We start from the raw sequence: 16,641 nt of genomic DNA, 5'->3' as shown, positions 1-16,641 counted from the left end.
CGGTTACATATTAAATCAGCTGCAGTAATTACCGAGCTGTGGCTGCAGAGTTATTAACTCCCAGCCCAGACTAACACCACTCTGCTGCTGAGGGCCTTGCGCTCTGGCAGCTCTGTGGCTGTGGCATCAGGGCCCTGCAGTGCCAGGCCAGCTCCGGCCCCACAGAGCCTGGCCAACAGCAGGCCGCGAGTCAAAGCGTTCTCTCAAGCAAGTTCGTTCCCTTCCTGTCTCTTCTGCTACTGATGCAGGTCAAGATTAAAAAATTAAAAAAAAATGAAAAATGACCATTAGAGAGAGCACTCACAGTTTCTGGGGCTTGTAGGAATGAGGTGAGCGGCAGCACCCAGCTATCACAGCTAAAACCTGCGCTTCTGAAACACTGCAAGTCTGTCAAGTTTTGACATGGAAGCAAAAAATAAAAATAAAATTGGGGGGGTGGGGAGGGAAGTGTTGCCACAGCTCTTGGAGAGTTTGGACCATGACAGCCAGGGCACATCTGCCTTCTGCATTTTGATAGCAGGAAACAGATATGAAATAAAACCTGAAGCGTTGGGCTGCACAAGTTAGTATATCCTGTAGAACAAAGTTATTTAAAGGCAATAAAAGTGCTGTTCTACAGCTTCAGTCAACCCTTTTCTAAAGTTTTCTCTTTTAGTAAGTACGGCTTCAATAATGGGGCTGGAATACACGGCCAGGTCTGATCTTGTTTCCCCATCAGCACGGCCGTGTCTCTCAGAGCCTGGGACACGGATTCAGTTTCACACCAGCAACTGGGCTAAGAAAGACTTTTTCCCATCGGAGAATACTAACTGCATCAAACAATTGATGGAATAATTAGGGTATTACCAAAGTGCTGTCAAGTATGAACAACCCCAAAACACACAACATTATTACTCCTATATCAATAAAGAGATTAAAAAATAATAAAAATAATTAAAATAAAAATCTGAGGACTTGACATGAGCAGCACGATCGGGGAAACACCCCCAGCAGGTGGGTCCTCCACAGTCAGCATCTGACCTGGAAAGGAAGCACAACGCGACCAGCAGCGCTCACGCAACCTGGCTTTACAGTAGAGGGTGAACTGCACTCAGTCTCCCCAGTCAGGTTATCCCTCTAGGAGGCACTATGTTAATTACAAAAATAAAAAAAATACAGCTGCATAACTGCATAGTGGTCATTTGTGAGCACTCCCGGAGGAGCTGGCTGTAACTGTCACGTAGGCACAGGGAGGAGTAGTGTCAGGGTCAGGCTGCAGCGCCCCGGGAGCAGGCTGTGCAAGGTCAGAGGGTCCCAGGGGCCGCTGGAGCGTTAGCGTTGGTGACAGTCAGGTGCTGCTTGTTGTCAGTGGTGCACTTGGGGAAGTCGTCCGTCTTACAGAGGATCTTGGAAATGATTTTGCGGAAGGTGTAGCGGAAGTCCCTGATCCTGTAGGCATAGATGATGGGGTTGATGACAGAGTTGGCGTGCGAGAGGATGATGGCCATGTACATCACCCACTCGGGCTTGGATTTGGAGAACTCCTCGTGGAAGTGAGTGATGCAGTTCAAGATGTGCAGGGGCAGCCAACAGAAGGCAAAAAGTCCCACGATGATGGCCAGAGACTTGGCTGCGTGGACCTCCTTCTGCAGTGTGGTCCGGGAGTTGCCCATCAGCTCGATCTGATGCAGCTGTTTGCAGGCAACAATAAATATCTTAATGTAGATTCCCAGCATGATGACGAGTGGAAGCAGCACGCAGCCAAAGAAGTTGAAGTACACCATGTAGCTCATAGTCACCACGTTCTCAAAGAGGCAGGAGATGAAGCAGCCGTGGTGTTTTGCCCCGGTGTCAGGCCCCGTCTCGTTGGTGGAGTTGGGACAACCGCTCATGGCTTTATTCCAGCCCATAAGCGGCGTCAGCCCGATTACGAAGGACAGGAGCCACAGCACAGCGATGAGGCCTCTCGCCCTCTTCCCCGTCACCAGACTGTTATACCTGCAGCATCGAGACGAGAGCCAAGATAGGGGCATTAATTACCTGAGCACTCATGACTTCCCTGCAGTTAAAGTCATTGGTGTTTTGGCCGACGCCACAAAATCCCCACCCACACCCCCATGGGAACCTCACCTCTGTGATCCTCGAGGGGTAAAAAATCTCACCTCTGCTCCACGCCTACGCGAGGTGATTTGGGGAGCTGAGTCACGTACTATTCCCGTGGGCTGCCAAGCACTGCCCTGGCCCGCGAGCATCAGCCCGGTGAGACTTCAGTAGGAGGTAAGGGCACGGAGTCTTAAAAAAGGCTTTATCATTGCATGAGCCTAAACCACTGACTACACGGACGGCCAGCACACGGCGGTGGAAGGCTCCGCAACCAGCACCTGGCTCTCCTGGCTCAGCACCCACCGCTGGGCACGCCACGGCACGCTGCTGGGCTCCGTGAACTTCTGGGCTGACCGATTCCGGCCGAGCCGGTGCTGGCTCCCACTTGTACGCTGTGATGGGCAGCCAAAGGCTTAACCAGCATCTCCCCACACTCCTACAGCCCCTACACCGCAGGCTGCTTGCTTCAACTTGGGCTGCTCTTACGCCTGCAGCAACGCTGGCTTTTACTGCAGATTGCAGCGGTCCAGTAATGTGCTGGCCATCCCTGTGCTACCTCGTACACAGACGTGGGAAGTACACATGTGTGTGGAAACCATGGATCCTACCAGTTTCCCAAACAGTGCAATTGCTGGCTCACACATGCCAGACTGCAGCCCACGCGAGCTTGTTGTGGCTGGATAACAAACACCCTGGCAGAACTCTGAGCCAGCATCTGCTAATGATGGATTGCTCAGGAGATTTACAAGCGAGGGTTTGTGTCTCCATTCCGAGTGGAATGCCAGAACCTCCGGGCTGTTCTCCCTCCTTTCACCTTCCCTGCTCTGTGCCCCCTCTGACAGTGCTGATGGGCGCAGCTTCCCTTAGCTCGCAGGGCTGGCATCAGCCTCTGCTGCTTGAGTACGTGACACTGCAGCTGGATGTAAAGACCCAGATCTTAAAGCAAACGCTTTCCTTGGGCTGCTCTCACAAGTTATAAAGAATTTCAGCAAAGGCCAAGTTGATGCAGTACAGGGGGATGCAGAGCCCCCCACATCTCCGAAACAGGTGGTGCAGGCACCTGAGAGGGCAAGGACAAGCTGGTGTGGGTGCGATGAGAACAGATGCCAGCGTCAAAACATCACTTGGCTCTCATTTTGGAGGTATGAAGAACCCAGCGACTGCCAGAAAGACAACACAAGAAACCCATTCCCGTCCTGCCTGCGGCCAGTTCGCATCCACTGGCCCACGGACGTGTCCCCCCTTCCCACACCCTCCTTTCACTGCTTGTTTACTCTGGCTTCGCTACCCTGCTCCTCCTTTCCTAAGACCGTTTGTTCTGATTTTCTTCCGGCCCGTGAGGCAGGGGAGGGTTTTTATTCCCACAGAGCTGCAGCTGTGCATCTGAATAACGCTGGCGTCGCCTCCGTGCGTGCGCGGCCGTCTCCTCCTGCAAGCTGCAGAGGCGGCGGGGCCAGGCCGGGAGGAGCAGCCGGGGGGCTCGGGCTGGCTCTGAGCACCCGGAGGAGGCAGCAGCCCAAGGCACAGGTTTGCTCCTGCACTTCTCTCTTGTTATTACTGAGCCTCACTGCCTCGGATGAGCAATTATCGGTCGGGGCATCAGCGAGGCCAAGCCCTTTGCTTTCCGAACACTGTGCCTGCTGTCAGGAGCCCAACCTGCTCTGGGGCTGTGGAGCCTGGAAACTTTAAGATGGGATTCGGAGCAGGAGCCCAGCTATCTTGGCAAAGTCGGAGCCTCGAGCTACTGCTGGCCTTGGCCGGGCTGAGTCAGTGCTGCAGGGAGGACCAGGGGCCGCTCCTGACCTTTATGGCTCTACACGTGGGAAGAAAAGAAATGCGGCCATGGGAGCCCACAGGCTGTCTCGGGCTCCCCAGCTTGTGCTATTCACTCAGCTGACCGCTTTTGTTGCTGCTCCGCAGCCTCGGTGCCATCACATCACACGAACCATTGCAGCAGCCGTGGAAAATGCAAAAGCCCAGCTCAGAAAGAGAAAGTGAAGGAGCCGAGGCTCTGTCTCGCTGGAGGCTCTGTGCAGCCGAACCGAGTGGCTCAGCCACGTCCTGCACCGATGCTGCCTCTTGCTGAAAACACATGGCCCCAGTGAGGCTTTTTCATTGTCACTGCTCGCTCTTCCCTCCTGCTCACGAGAGGAGGGAGCTGGGATCAAACTGAAGCAGGAGCCCCATCGGTGCGAAGGAAGAGATGGAAAAATGTGCTGCTGGCAGTGGCAAAGGCCCTGCAAAAGCTGCTCGCTGAGAGGAGGCCCACGTGAAGCTGGGGACGGTTTGGTGTTCTAGAAGTGTTGGCTAATTACCCTCTCGTTACAGCTACGTGGAGAGAAACTGCCTGCACTGAGTTAGCAGAAGCCAAGCACACGCTTACAGGCGTGCAAAGCCACCACGCGGAGCCGCCGCCACAAAGCAGTATCAAAAAAAAAACCTTCTCCCTGAGCACGTGGAGATGAACACAGTGTCACAGCTCTGAATACGCCAGGAAACCACTCCTTCACTCTTTCAGGCTTAATATTATCAGGCAAGAAACTGTTAAAGTAAATTTACTCACCTAAGTCCGCTCAATTAATGCACAACAAATATTGAATCTCCTCTAGGTTTCTGCTTAGGGGCTTCAAATGCTGCTTTAGTGTAAATGCCAGCTGAATGCTTAAAAATGATTTATGGAGACTAAATAACCCGGCGGTGCATTAGTTCCTTTTACACAGCCTGGCAAGGTCTCTTTGCTGGCATAATCATCACCAAACAGCTAATTAGCTCAGCTCCCACCAGCGGAGAGGCTGCAGAAGCACCGATGCCATCCCCAGCCACCGGCGCTGTGCTGCGATCACAAGGAGAGTTAGGTTTCTGTTTTTCCGACAAAAATAGCGATGCACTGGCTGTCAGTTAATAGCCACGCAGCCCACGCTGTGCTGGGCCAAATATTTCCCACGGCGTCTGGCGGAGAGGCCCCCTGAGCTGGCCGTGGGCTGGAGGTGGCAGCCTTCCCCCAGCACTGCCTCTCCTTGGTAGGATGCTCGGGGTTTTGTGGGGTTTCTCCCCCCCAGCAGCTCTCACTGCACTCGCACTGCTGTTTGCTAGAGCTGGCCATGCCAGGACACCCGGCAGACACTGCTGAGAGCAGCTGGGTGGCAGGGATGGGGTCTGGCTGCTGTGCGGAGGCACCGAGTCCTGTGCTGCACGTCCCTGGCATCTCCCCGTGAGCTTCTGCAGTGTCCCCACTCCGAGATCACCAAGCAGCACTGCTGCTGTCCAACAAGGAGCAGCCAGGGCATAATTCAGCATTTAGGGGCATGAGATTGGGGCCATGAGGCAGCAACGGCCTGGGGGAACAGTCCCGAAGGGGCCATACCCAGCCCAGGAGGAGGAGGAGGTCAGGAAGCCGTGGTGCCACAGCCTTTTCCCACCCTCTGCAACTGGAGACACAAAAATGAGCTCCAGAACCTCCTGGAGCTCACCTGGAGGAGCCAGCAGCGTCCCAGCTGTGTCCTGGCACCTTCAGAGCCTCCGGGGTTGTGTTTTGGGGCAGGCAGGCCCTGGCTCCCTCCCCATTTCACCCCATGCCCAGCGTGCCGGATGCAGGGAGCCGAGCAGACGGAGAGCTCGCAGCACTCACCCTCCGCAGGTGCTCTGCTACAAACAAGCAGCGATAATTTATAGGTTTCTATTTTAAGGGTGAAGAAAAAAAACACAACACAGACACCTCCATTCACAGGGGGAGAGAGCGGTTCGGCTGCCAAGCATTGTATCCTTGTCATCTCCTCGCAGCTGTACTTTTCATCATGCTCTTTTTTTTTTTTTCCCCTTTCTTTTCAGTGTAAGAACACGAACTGTGCACCCGTGCTGCCGCTCCGTTTGCTCCACACACAGCCGCGGAGCAGACATCGCCTATTAGACGAAATATCCTGGCAGGACATTAGAAATGAATCACAAATTGCACCTTAGAGAGAGAGAGAGAGAGAGAGAGAGAGAGAGAGAGAAGAGAGAAAGAGAGAAAGAGAGAAAGAAGGAAAAAGAAGGAAGGAAGGAAAGGAAGGAAAGGAAGGAAGGAAGGAAGAGAAAGAAAGAAAAGAAAGAAAAGAAAGAAAAGAAAGAAAAGAAAGAAAGAAAGAAAGAAAGAAAGAAAGAAAGAAAGAAAGAAAGAAAGAAAGAAAGAAAGAAAGAAAGAAAGAAAGAAAGAAAGAAAGAAAGAAAGAAAGAAAGAAAGAAAGAAAGAAAGAAAGAAAGAAAGAAAAGCAAAAACAAGAGCTGCGCTGTCTCCCCAGGAAGGAGTTGGCGGCGAGTGAGAAATCTGATTAGTGGCTGCAGCGCGGGCCGAGGAAGCCGGACATCTGTGCGCGGCCACGGCCAGTCGCAGACAAATCGCTTCCTCCCCGCATCTGCCCCCGATGTGCGCATGGGAAGGCAGCAGCAGCCCCCGTGTGCTCCCGGCCTCCTGCCCTTCCTGCCGGGGGCACGGAGCTGGGGGGGCTGCAGCGAAGGTGAGCTCGGTGGGGCTCACCGGGTGCCCACCGTGCTCCTCCCCCAGCAGGGCACCCCCCTGCAGGGCCCCTGCAGCCCCGGCAGGTCCACACGAGGCGTAAATGTGATGGGAGAGAGGAAGGCTGCGGCCATCGCCCGGTCCTACATGGCACCTTGTCCCTCCCAGAGCCCGAGCCACGCGGGGCCAGCAGCTCCCGCTGGCCCTGGCTGTGGTGCTCAGCGCCCGGGCGCTTTCCCAGCACCAAACCTCTGCTCACAGAGCACCGAAGGGCACAGATAGCAGCACGGGCACACCCCAGGGATGTACTCACGGGTTATATCTGGCTCATGCCAGGCCTGATGTCCTCAGGAGGCTTAGGGGGATAATCCCCTCTCCGGAGTGTGCGAATTCCCTGAGCCAAGCCGTGAGAGCAGCCGGGGAAGGGGCAGCTCTGCACAGCTGCAGGCACAGCTGGTGGCACCGACCCTGGCACCCTGCTGAAGCTGTGCCAAACCACGGCAGCAGCCTCAGCACCCCCTGAGGGCCAGGGCAGGGTGGTCCTAAAAGACTCAGTTCTGCAGTCTGTGCTCACTGCCACGACAAACTGCAAGCTCATACCAAAAGAGGTCTTAGTTCCACAGCAAAATTCTGCCAGATTTCAAAACCCGTTGTTTTTTTCCATTTAAAAATTAACATACTTTTTTTTTTTTTCTCCTTTTTTACAGGTTGACCTGACCGAACCTAAAAAAAGCCCCGAACCCCAGAGCTCTGGGTCCTGGCTCAGCCCAAGGTCCGTGCCCCGAGCTGACCCCTGGAAGCAGCTGCGTGCTCCTCTCCCCGACATCCCTGCTGCCCCTGCGGAGCTCCCGGGGACAATTAACATCCTGCCGGGATTTTTGCTCTTTGCCAGGGAGGGAAGTGGCCCCTGAGATATGGGAAAAATATAAAAATTTGGGACATGCACATTTAGGAAATCGGACTGCTGACACCTAAAAATAACTGCTGCTTCCCGCTTCCAGTTTACGACCCTAAGAGCGATCGGCACCGATGTTTTTGTACGCAGAGAGGCTGCATCCGGAGGCAGCTGCGATGCCCAGCATTAGCCGCTGCCTGCCCCAGTCCTAAATCCCAATGCCTCAAGCACCAAAAACTCCCGAAAGTCGTGGCAGCTTCATTGCTTAGGCAGACACCAGCCCTGCCCGTGGTGCTGGGCACGTTTGCTGGGTTTGCTGTGCACTGAGTTTATAAATCGGTGCTAACCTCATGCCGACGGCACTGCTCGGGGTCGGGAACCATGTGTGTGAGCCACACGCAAACATCGGGACACGCGTGTGGGTCCAGACAAAGGGTAGTGCAAGGATTTCCCCTCCAGAAAGGAAACGAAGCGAGGGCAGAAGGAAGAGCGGCTGCAATTCTCTTGCTGAGGCTCAGCTGGCACACAGAAAACGGCCGAGGAAGGCCGAGGCTCTGCAGAGGATTTTCCCTCCTCCCCAGGGCTCCAGCCCTACAGCCCATGACCGCTCAACGGTTTGCTTTCTGGGGAACAAGTTGAAGGGAACTGGGAAGCAATTCCTGCAGGGCTGCAGCCTTCCCGAGGGGAGCAGCTCTGGGGAAGCTGGCCTGCTGCAGCGGCAGATGCAGGGCGCCCGTGATCAAGGCGAGGATGCCCCAGCAGCAGGAGGCGAGGTGAGGGCACTCAGCATGATGCTGGGCAGGGCTTTTTGCTCTGCTTTGGCACTCCAAGTACAGATACTGCCCCGTCTCGCCCCAATTCCTTACCCGTTTGTTCCAGGCTCCTACCCCTACCTCCAACAATGAGCCATGCCAAAGGATTTTGGTCGATGTGAATAGAAGGGAACGGTTTTATTCCACCTACAAATCTTCTTTGGCTCGCAGTGGCGGGGCTGTGGGGTGAAATCCAGCCCTGGAGAACGCTGCAGAGCAAAATCTTAGCCCCGCTCCCGTGCCAGATGCTCTGCAGGGTGGATTTGCTGCTGCTGAGGCACCGCTGCCTGGCCCCGATACTCTGCTCACAGCAAGCGCGGCGGGGAAGGGAGCATTTGCTAGGGGGCTGAGGTGGGAGCAGAGAGCTATTTATATTTATATTTATATTTATATTTATATTTATATTTATATTTATATTTATATTTATATTTATATTTATATTTATATTTATATTTATATTTATTTCTAAAGTGCCTATCACCATACTGATAAACACTCTCTGGAACTACTTATAGGGCAGGGGTAAGAACAGGAGATGGCCTGTTGGTACCTCGGCACTTCTGTTTCCAACCAGTTAAATAAAAATAAAAATAAAAATAAAAAACAAACAAGACTTTTGCCCCAGGACGGGTGCTGTGTGCCCACTGCGGCACTGACGGGTGCCGGGCAGCAAGGTGTGGGCAGGATGAGGCCAGGAGCTTTTGTCCTGGAGCCGGGAACGGGCCGGGAAGGGGCCAGGAGCTGCAGGCACGGGCTAGACGTGGGCAGGAGGTTTTGCCCCAGCAAATAGTAAATTTGTCAAACCCAAACCCAAACAAACAAGTGAGTTTCAAGGGACAGAAAGAATTCACGACTTCGTGGCCAAATTCAGCAAATATTTTTAGCCAGGCGAGGGAGGGTTCCAAAACACCACTTGGAAATTTTGTACAATTTTTGTTGTGCTCTTCTCTAGCCGGGGACTCGTCAGCTCCTTCTCAGCCAGGATGCCCCCGTTTCGAAAACCAGCAGCTGCAGGAAGGGTTAAGCAGCTCAGCAGCAACCTGCCAGGCTGGTCAGGATCGCTGAAGCCTCCAAACCTCGCTGCTTCGATTTGACTGAAACAATTTGCCTCTTCCCCCGTGGGATTTTTGGGTTCAGCCACAGAACTGAAAAATCCATTATTAGCCTGGCTGCAGTGCAAACTGCTGCACAGCCTGCGGGCCTGCCCTGCCCGTGTGCTTAAATATCCCTTAAATAACGCCAAATAATATGGCAGGCTCCATCCTCAGTGTCCCCACACAGGTTTTCAGCAGGAGCCATGGTGCATGGGACTCAGGCTACAGGCTGGGCACAAATCATTAAATGCTTGGTGCCGTGCGGCCCGTTACTGGTCCCTGCACTGGTCTCCAGGAGGAATTTTTTAGTGCAAAAGAAACTTTTCCTACAGCCATCATTCCCACAGCCCAAGTCTCCCTCTGAGGGCAGCAGTGGGGCCGGATCCTGCCCACACCACGGGCAGTGCTGGGACAGGCCGGGCACGGGGCTGCTGCTGAGGCTGCCCCAAAAACCCCAGGCTGGAAAACCCGAGCGTGGCAGAGAAGTGTTTTGCCAGCAGAGTTTTATAACATCCTCCCCCCAGCCTTCTCTGTCCTCTTTTGATGCTGGCTGTACAAACGAGAAGCCTTTCGGTGCCAGTCCCTAAACCTCCTGCTGCTGAAGCAATGCCCTGTCCCGGCCTTTCCAAGAGGTTTTCCTTGCTGGTCACCCCAGGAGCAACGAAACGCGCCTCGGTGCCAAGGTGAAGCTTAATCCAAACCTCACACCTCGGAGCAGGCTTGGATGGGAGTCCTGGATGGCGATTTACAGCCAAAGAGCTGGATGTGTCTGGCTAGGAGGCAGTCACAGGAATATATATAGATGCACTGAGCAGATGTCCGTGCCAAGGGAATACAGGATTTAGCCAAAGATGGGGTGAAAAAACAGCGCTGGGAAAGTATCTGAGCAAGGAAACCCCCCTGGGGCTTCATCCCACGCAGGTGCACGGACTGACCTAGCAGAAAGTGCAGCAAACCTGCTCGAAAGCCGTGTTAAAAGAGTGGAGGAAACACTTGCTGCTTTGTCGGTTGTCAAAGCACTTCCCCTCTGCGTACCTTCGAGCGATCCCTCAAGGCGCCCTGACCTGCCGCTCTCACACTGATTCCAGCGGAGCACAAACCCCGCTCGCAGGGCTCCGCTGCCTCAGCCGAGCCCTGCAAAAAGCATTTGTGGTACAAAGGAGGAGAGTCACAGCTAAAAGCCCGAGCCCAACACCGTGCCGGCGATGGGTGGTGGGATTAAACTGAGAATTAAAAAATCCGAACTGCTCTGGAGCTGCTGCCGAGCCGCCGGACCCCATCCTGAGAAAGCCCCAGAGCACACAAATGGAGCAGGCAGTGGGGAATTATCCGAGCCAGTGCCAGTGGCTAGGAAGGGTTTACAGGACAGCAGCTGCTTGGATATTGCCTGCCACAGGGCTCAGCCCCGCTCCCCATCCCGAGGAATTCCCAGGTCCCACGACGCTCGCCCCACTCAGTTTCCATTCCCCGGCCGTATCGCCTGCCCGGTGCCTGAGCAACATCTGCCCAATGCATGGGACTTACACCGTGCCGGAATAGGGTGAGCGGGTGGGGTTTTTAAGTCGTTTTAGGAAGAATTTATTGCTTATGCAAGGACATGCCACAGCCAAGCAGAACCTGGGGAAGCTGCAGCCACCGCGGTTCAGCTGGGGTCCCTGCCCTGTGCCCCCCCAGACCCCGCTTGTGGCCGCTCCCCGCAGTGCCGTGAGTCCCCCCGGGGGCTCATCGATGCCCAGTTCCCGGGGAGGGACATCAGAGGCAGGAGGAGACCAGATTAACAGATTCAGGTCATTTGTAATGCAAAACCTGGGGGTTTGCCGCACTTAAGGAAGCTGCTGCACCTACTCGCTGTTAAAGTGCTTGTAAAATATATTTAACGCATTCATCCCAGCGTCCCGTGAATTAGAAGGAAGGCAGCGAAATTTTTGGATGAAAGCTTGAACATTGAACTTGTGCAAACTGAGGTGTGAATCCTTTCTCCTTCCCTCTCCTCCTGTCACTGTGTGTGCACAGAGCTGACACCTGACATTTACCTAGGTACGCACCCGCTCGTGGCACGCACTCAGAAGGAAAAGGTGTGCACGCAAATACAGCACTTGTAAATGCAACAAAACGCATTTTTCAGTCCATTGATTAAATCTATAAACTAGAGGACAGCCTAGTCAGGCTCTTCTCTGAGGCAAAAACCTGAGTTATGCCCAATGTCACATTAAAACCCCTTTAAGATGACTTTCAGCCTCCCTGAAAGTATCACAGCCTGAGCTCGGCGGGACAAGGGCTCTCACAGAACAGCCTGCACAACCCTTTCTCTCATGGGCTGGGAAGTAGGAGAAGGAGTGGTTGCTCTTGTATTCAATTACCCGGGAGATGCCCTGAGCCCCAGTAACAGGGGCTGTATAAATACCTACATAGATAACCTCGACCTGTCCCAGGCTCACTCCTGCATACCCGCGTAGCCTCCGCAGGAAGCCACTGACCCTCCCAAGACAAATAGCCTCAAGACACTGAGCTCCCAAGTAGGTCTTTAAGCAAGAGGCAGGACGCTGGGAACCTGATCCCAGTCGTGCAGTGAGTACAAAATCTCTGATATTTTCACCATCACCACCTTCAAACATCACGGCACCGCTAGAGACGGGACGTTACAGGGAAAGGCACGGCCCCGGCGGTCAGGGGACGGGGCTGCCTCGCGTCTCTTACCTCAGAGGGATCTTGATGGCCAGGTACCTGTCGATGGCCACCGCCAGCAAGCTGAAGATGGAGCTTTGGGTCAGCACCAGCACGAAGCAGGCGAAGAAGAGGCAGCTGTGAAAATCCACCTGGAAGCCGATGCTGATGGTGATGGCGAAGGGGATGGCCAGCAAGCCCACGGCGATATCGGCCACGGCCAGCGACACCAGGAAATAGTTGGTGGCGTTCTTCAACGTGCTGTTGATGGCCACGGCCCAGCACACGAGCACGTTGCCGGCGATGGACAGCACGGCGATGATGAGCTCCAGCACGATGTAGGTGGTTTTCAGAGTGTCCATGGCGAGGAGCCGCGACCCTTCACCGCCACGAGCTGCTCGCCCCGGGGCTCGCGGCTACCAAGAGGCCACGGGGCAGCGCTTCCCGCAGAGAACCACCCATCGGGGGCCTCCCCGCAGCCTCCCCCCGGCTCCCGGGGGGCCGGAGGGGCGCGGCGAGCCCCGGCCCGCAGCCCCCCGCCGCCGCCCGCCGCGCCCGACCCCAGGGGCGCATCCGCGGGCTCCGGGAGCTCCGCGGGGACGCGCTCAGCGCCCGACCGCCCCCGAAGCCGCCCCCATCGGCGGGGACGGGGCTTGGACGGCACCGAGCGGACGGGAGCGGCCCCCGCTGCCCGCCGGGGGATGCTCCGCAGCCCGGCCGCTCCGCGCGGCGAGCGCCGGCTTTTTGTGCCCATGGGGAGAGCGGGGCGGGGAGTGCGCGGAGCGGCCGCGATTGGACGGGGAGGGCCGGTCCCGGTGCCCGCAAAACCCCCCCCGCAAACCTTCCCCGGTCCCCCGACCCCTCCCCGCGATCCCCGTCCCGCTTTTGGGGTTCAGAGAGCGGCGAACGCGGAGCCGGCCCCGGCCCCCGGCGAGGGTTGGGGATTGCCACAGAGCGTTGGGACACCGCCGGGGTGGGGGGGGGGGGATTGCCACACCGAGAAAAGTCCCCCCCGTGCCGGCCCACGAAAGCAAAGCGGCTGTTTCATAAAATCCTGACGGCCGCCCGTGGCCCCACGTAACGTTTCCTGGCATAACGAGATGGCAAAACGCCGTGGGTCAGCACGAGCTGGCTGCTAGCCACGGGGCTAGCGTGGTCAGGGTTAGCTCCACGGGGTCTGGGAAGAATTAAAAACCTGCTGCAGGCACTAAAAAAGGAGGTTCTGCAGCAGGCGATCTTAAAACCAGCAGTGAATGTGGAAATAAATTATAATTCAATAGCTACTTACCTTTTGGTCACACCTTTCGTGCGTTATATTGTGTTCACCATCCAAAGCCGAGCGGATCAGAGGCTGAGCATCACAGAGGTTTTTGTGGCATCCAGCAGTGCTAAATAATCCAGGACAGAAACTGGAAAATATCCCAGACAGGCATCCCCCCTTCCTGTAGCAAACAAACAGTAAAAGAAACTGCTGTTGCTTTTCAGAACAAACTTTGAATTAAAAACCTGTGCAAGGGAAAGCTTTCTGGGGATCCAAACCTAAGCAGAGCAAAAACACATGGGAAAAACGATTTATAAATGCTTTTTGTGGACCTGGAGTAAACAGAAACACTCCCAAGGATTAGAAATGCTTTGGATCAGGCTGATTTGAGGGCAGACTGCTGGTGTGTACTGAGTGAAGCCATTTTCTCCAGGGTGGGCAGCTCAGCAGCAGAATGCTTCAGGACGACTGGGATGCTCAAGGAAAGCCACGTCGGTGGCACATTTGATTTGATAGAAACATACAGCAAGGTTCCCTTCGCTTCCCTTTGGTAAAAGGATCTGCCTTTGGGGGTGTCGCTGCCCCTTGCCCCCCCACCTGAACACTTCACACCCTGCAAGCTGCCCGCAGGGCAGGGACCACCTCGCACCGCAGCACCCAGGGCAGCACACGCTGCGCTGCCTCCAGCCCCGGTGCCTGCCCGGTGCCGCACGGGGAGGCAGCGGTGGAGCCCCGGGGCTGCTGCTCCTGCCTTCTCAGCCCTGCCTGGATCCTCGACTTGCCTGCACTGGTTTGGTTTATTTATTATTTTGGGATGAGCGGAGCTCCCCTCGCGCAGAGCCTGTTAGGATCGTGCAAGTGAAGGTAAACAATGATGGAAAGGCACTTTTTACCCCAAAGCAACAGATTTACATCAGGGTTTTTACCCATTGTTTTCCTAGGTCTATAACATGTGCCAACAGAAGCCTTTTGCTGCTTTACGGCACTTCGGCGAGAAGTGAATGAACTTTGCAGAGGATACGTTTCATTAGGGAAGAATCTGCTGTTGTGATCATGGAAGTAGTTTTTACAGGCTGAGCCCGTGGAAATTTTGGTTTATCAAGTCAGACATGAGCAGAGAAATAATCTGTTTCAGCTTTTGATGAATAGCTCGTTCTGGACAAGGTCTGTCTCCGAGACAGGCAGTAAGGCACAGCGAACTCTATGGATTTTGCATTATGCTGAGATTCATGGCTCTGCAAAGCACAGGCACCTCTGCCAAGGTCCGGTGGTTTATTTTGGCATTAACTGAAGCAGCTGAACTCATTCCGAATCCAACTTAGCTGCCAGTGTAGGCAAGGAGCAGTGTGCTCGCTCTGCTCTACCATGCGTGGTTAAAACCTGCCGGCAGTTAGAGCAGGACGAGCCCGGTCCCAGGTCCCAGCCAGAGATACGGAGCATCCGGACCCTGCCCTCTGGCTGTGTTCTTTGAGCCCTGCTTTAAATTGTGTGCCATTAAACATCACCTGGATGTGTCGGCCTTGTAAAGCAATCATCGGGGCAGGCATTGTGAAACTCTGCAGTCCCGGTGGCTCTGCGGATGCTGAGTCCCGAGGTGACAACGTGCATGGCTGTATTCTGCCGGCTGTAAACCAGCAAGGACGTCACGCGCTCAGCAAGGTAAATATAGCCCAAAGCAGCTCATGGAATCCATTCAAGAAGTGGAGCACAATAATAACACGGCAACAGGTCACCGGCGCGCTGTTTGGTGCGAAGATGTCACATACGGTGACAAATGAGTCATCATTACTATTATTTTCCGGGTTTTTATGTTACGCTAGGGATTTGCCGCTCAGCACTCTTGGAGGAAACAACACCAGCCCCGACCAGCTTCTTTCAAGTGTAAGGACTCATCTGGCTCCTTTGTTCGGAGGGAAACAGATTTAAACAGCTCCCACGTGGTGGACAGCGATACGGTGGGGGGCAGGATCGGCACCCTGGCGCGGCCGTAGCCTGCAGCTCTGCTTTGGCAGAAGCCCTCCAACCTCGTACGTGCTGTTCCTCTGTCGCTGCAGTCCCTGGAGGAACAGAGCTGCCGCTTTGGAGGCAGTGCGCTTCCTGCAGCCCTCTGTGATCTTTTGTGTGAGGCCTCTCTGCCTCTGCGCAGGCTCAGGCTTCTCTGGGACTTCCCCAGCCAGCTCTGCCTTGACACCTTTGGTTGTCTTGGCCCAGCCACAAAGCAGCAGTGAGAGACACCTCCTACCCCCGGCACACACCAAGCCAGGCCCAGCCAGCCCTCGGGGCCAGGCTGCAGCTGCCACGAGATGCTCCTGAGCCACTAAGGGCCGAGATGCTCTCACTGGTCCTGCAGCCAGTTCTCTATTCCTGCAGACCTTGGCACCTTCAGCACAATCCTCCCAGCATGTCTCTCCCCAGCAGGCCCTTCCCTTTCTAACCTCTTCTCACTGCTTGTCTCCTCGGCGAGGGCTGTTGGCTGCAGGAAGGATGAGCGATGGCAGGGCTTTGCAGGGCGGGTGTGAGGAGCTGGCCCAAGGACCTGCTCCTGTGCGTTTGTGGCTGCCTCTGCCAGGGCAGCAGACCTCAGCCCCAACGCGCTAAATAGGAGCCACTGGCCTGGCAGAACTAGCACAGCCTGGGGAACTGAATCCCCATTACTGCTCAAGTCCTCACTAGCACATCTGAGCTGTTTTGCAGGACAAGACAGAGCTTGTCCTGAACCTGACTCCACGAAAGGGTTCCCAAGACACAACACAACCTGCAAACCATGCAGCAGGTACAAAAGCCCTCTTCAAAGTGGTGCTTGCGATGACGGTCTGAAATGCACACTGTCTGCACAAGCCAGGCGAAGGGAGCCAATTTGGTATGCAGGCAGGTGAAAGAAGTACCCAGCGCTGCTGGAATATTCATGGTCTGCATCCCATGCTGAGCATTAGCATGTCAAAGATTGCAGGCAGCTCTGCAGTAAATATCTGTGGAGGTGAGTGGTGCAAGGCAGGGTTTGTGGCTGCATTGCTGGAGGCATTTTTCTGGAAGAGCCGGGGAAAGGAAAGCAGAGAGTGAAATTCCAGAGAAAACTGCTTCCGTACTGAAGACTTCACCAAATCCAAAAAATGCCTGGAAAACAAAACAGAAAAATTATGGTAAGGTCGTAAACTGCAGATCAACAAACTTGGATTTTCCTAGTCCTGGGGTCACTGCCAGACAAGAAATGTTTAGCATGGTGCCTAAACTAGCTGCAAGAACTCATCTCGTAACAATGCAGGTGTGTGAATTCTTTATGCGTTGTGGGTTGTATCTTACACCTTTCATTAGAAAATAAAAAACCACCGCAGGACTGAAAA

General features: G+C 54.8%; 1 protein-coding gene across 1 annotated transcript; it reads right to left on the bottom strand.

The window, feature by feature from the left end:
* Positions 1–1,136: 1,136 nt before the first annotated feature.
* On the bottom strand, positions 1,137–12,401 carry ADORA2B (adenosine A2b receptor; the record flags this gene model as incomplete). Its single annotated transcript, XM_084299854.1, has 2 exons — positions 1,137–1,977; positions 12,073–12,401. The coding sequence occupies 2 exons, from the start codon at positions 12,399–12,401 to the stop codon at positions 1,284–1,286; spliced, it is 1,023 nt and encodes a 340-aa protein (XP_084155980.1). The 3' UTR covers positions 1,137–1,283.
* Positions 12,402–16,641: the final 4,240 nt, after the last annotated feature.

Source organism: Netta rufina, assembly GCF_964035555.1.
Source record: "Netta rufina genome assembly, chromosome: 21".
Lineage (NCBI taxonomy): Eukaryota > Metazoa > Chordata > Aves > Anseriformes > Anatidae > Netta > Netta rufina.
This window is presented reverse-complemented; position numbering and strand designations above follow the sequence as displayed.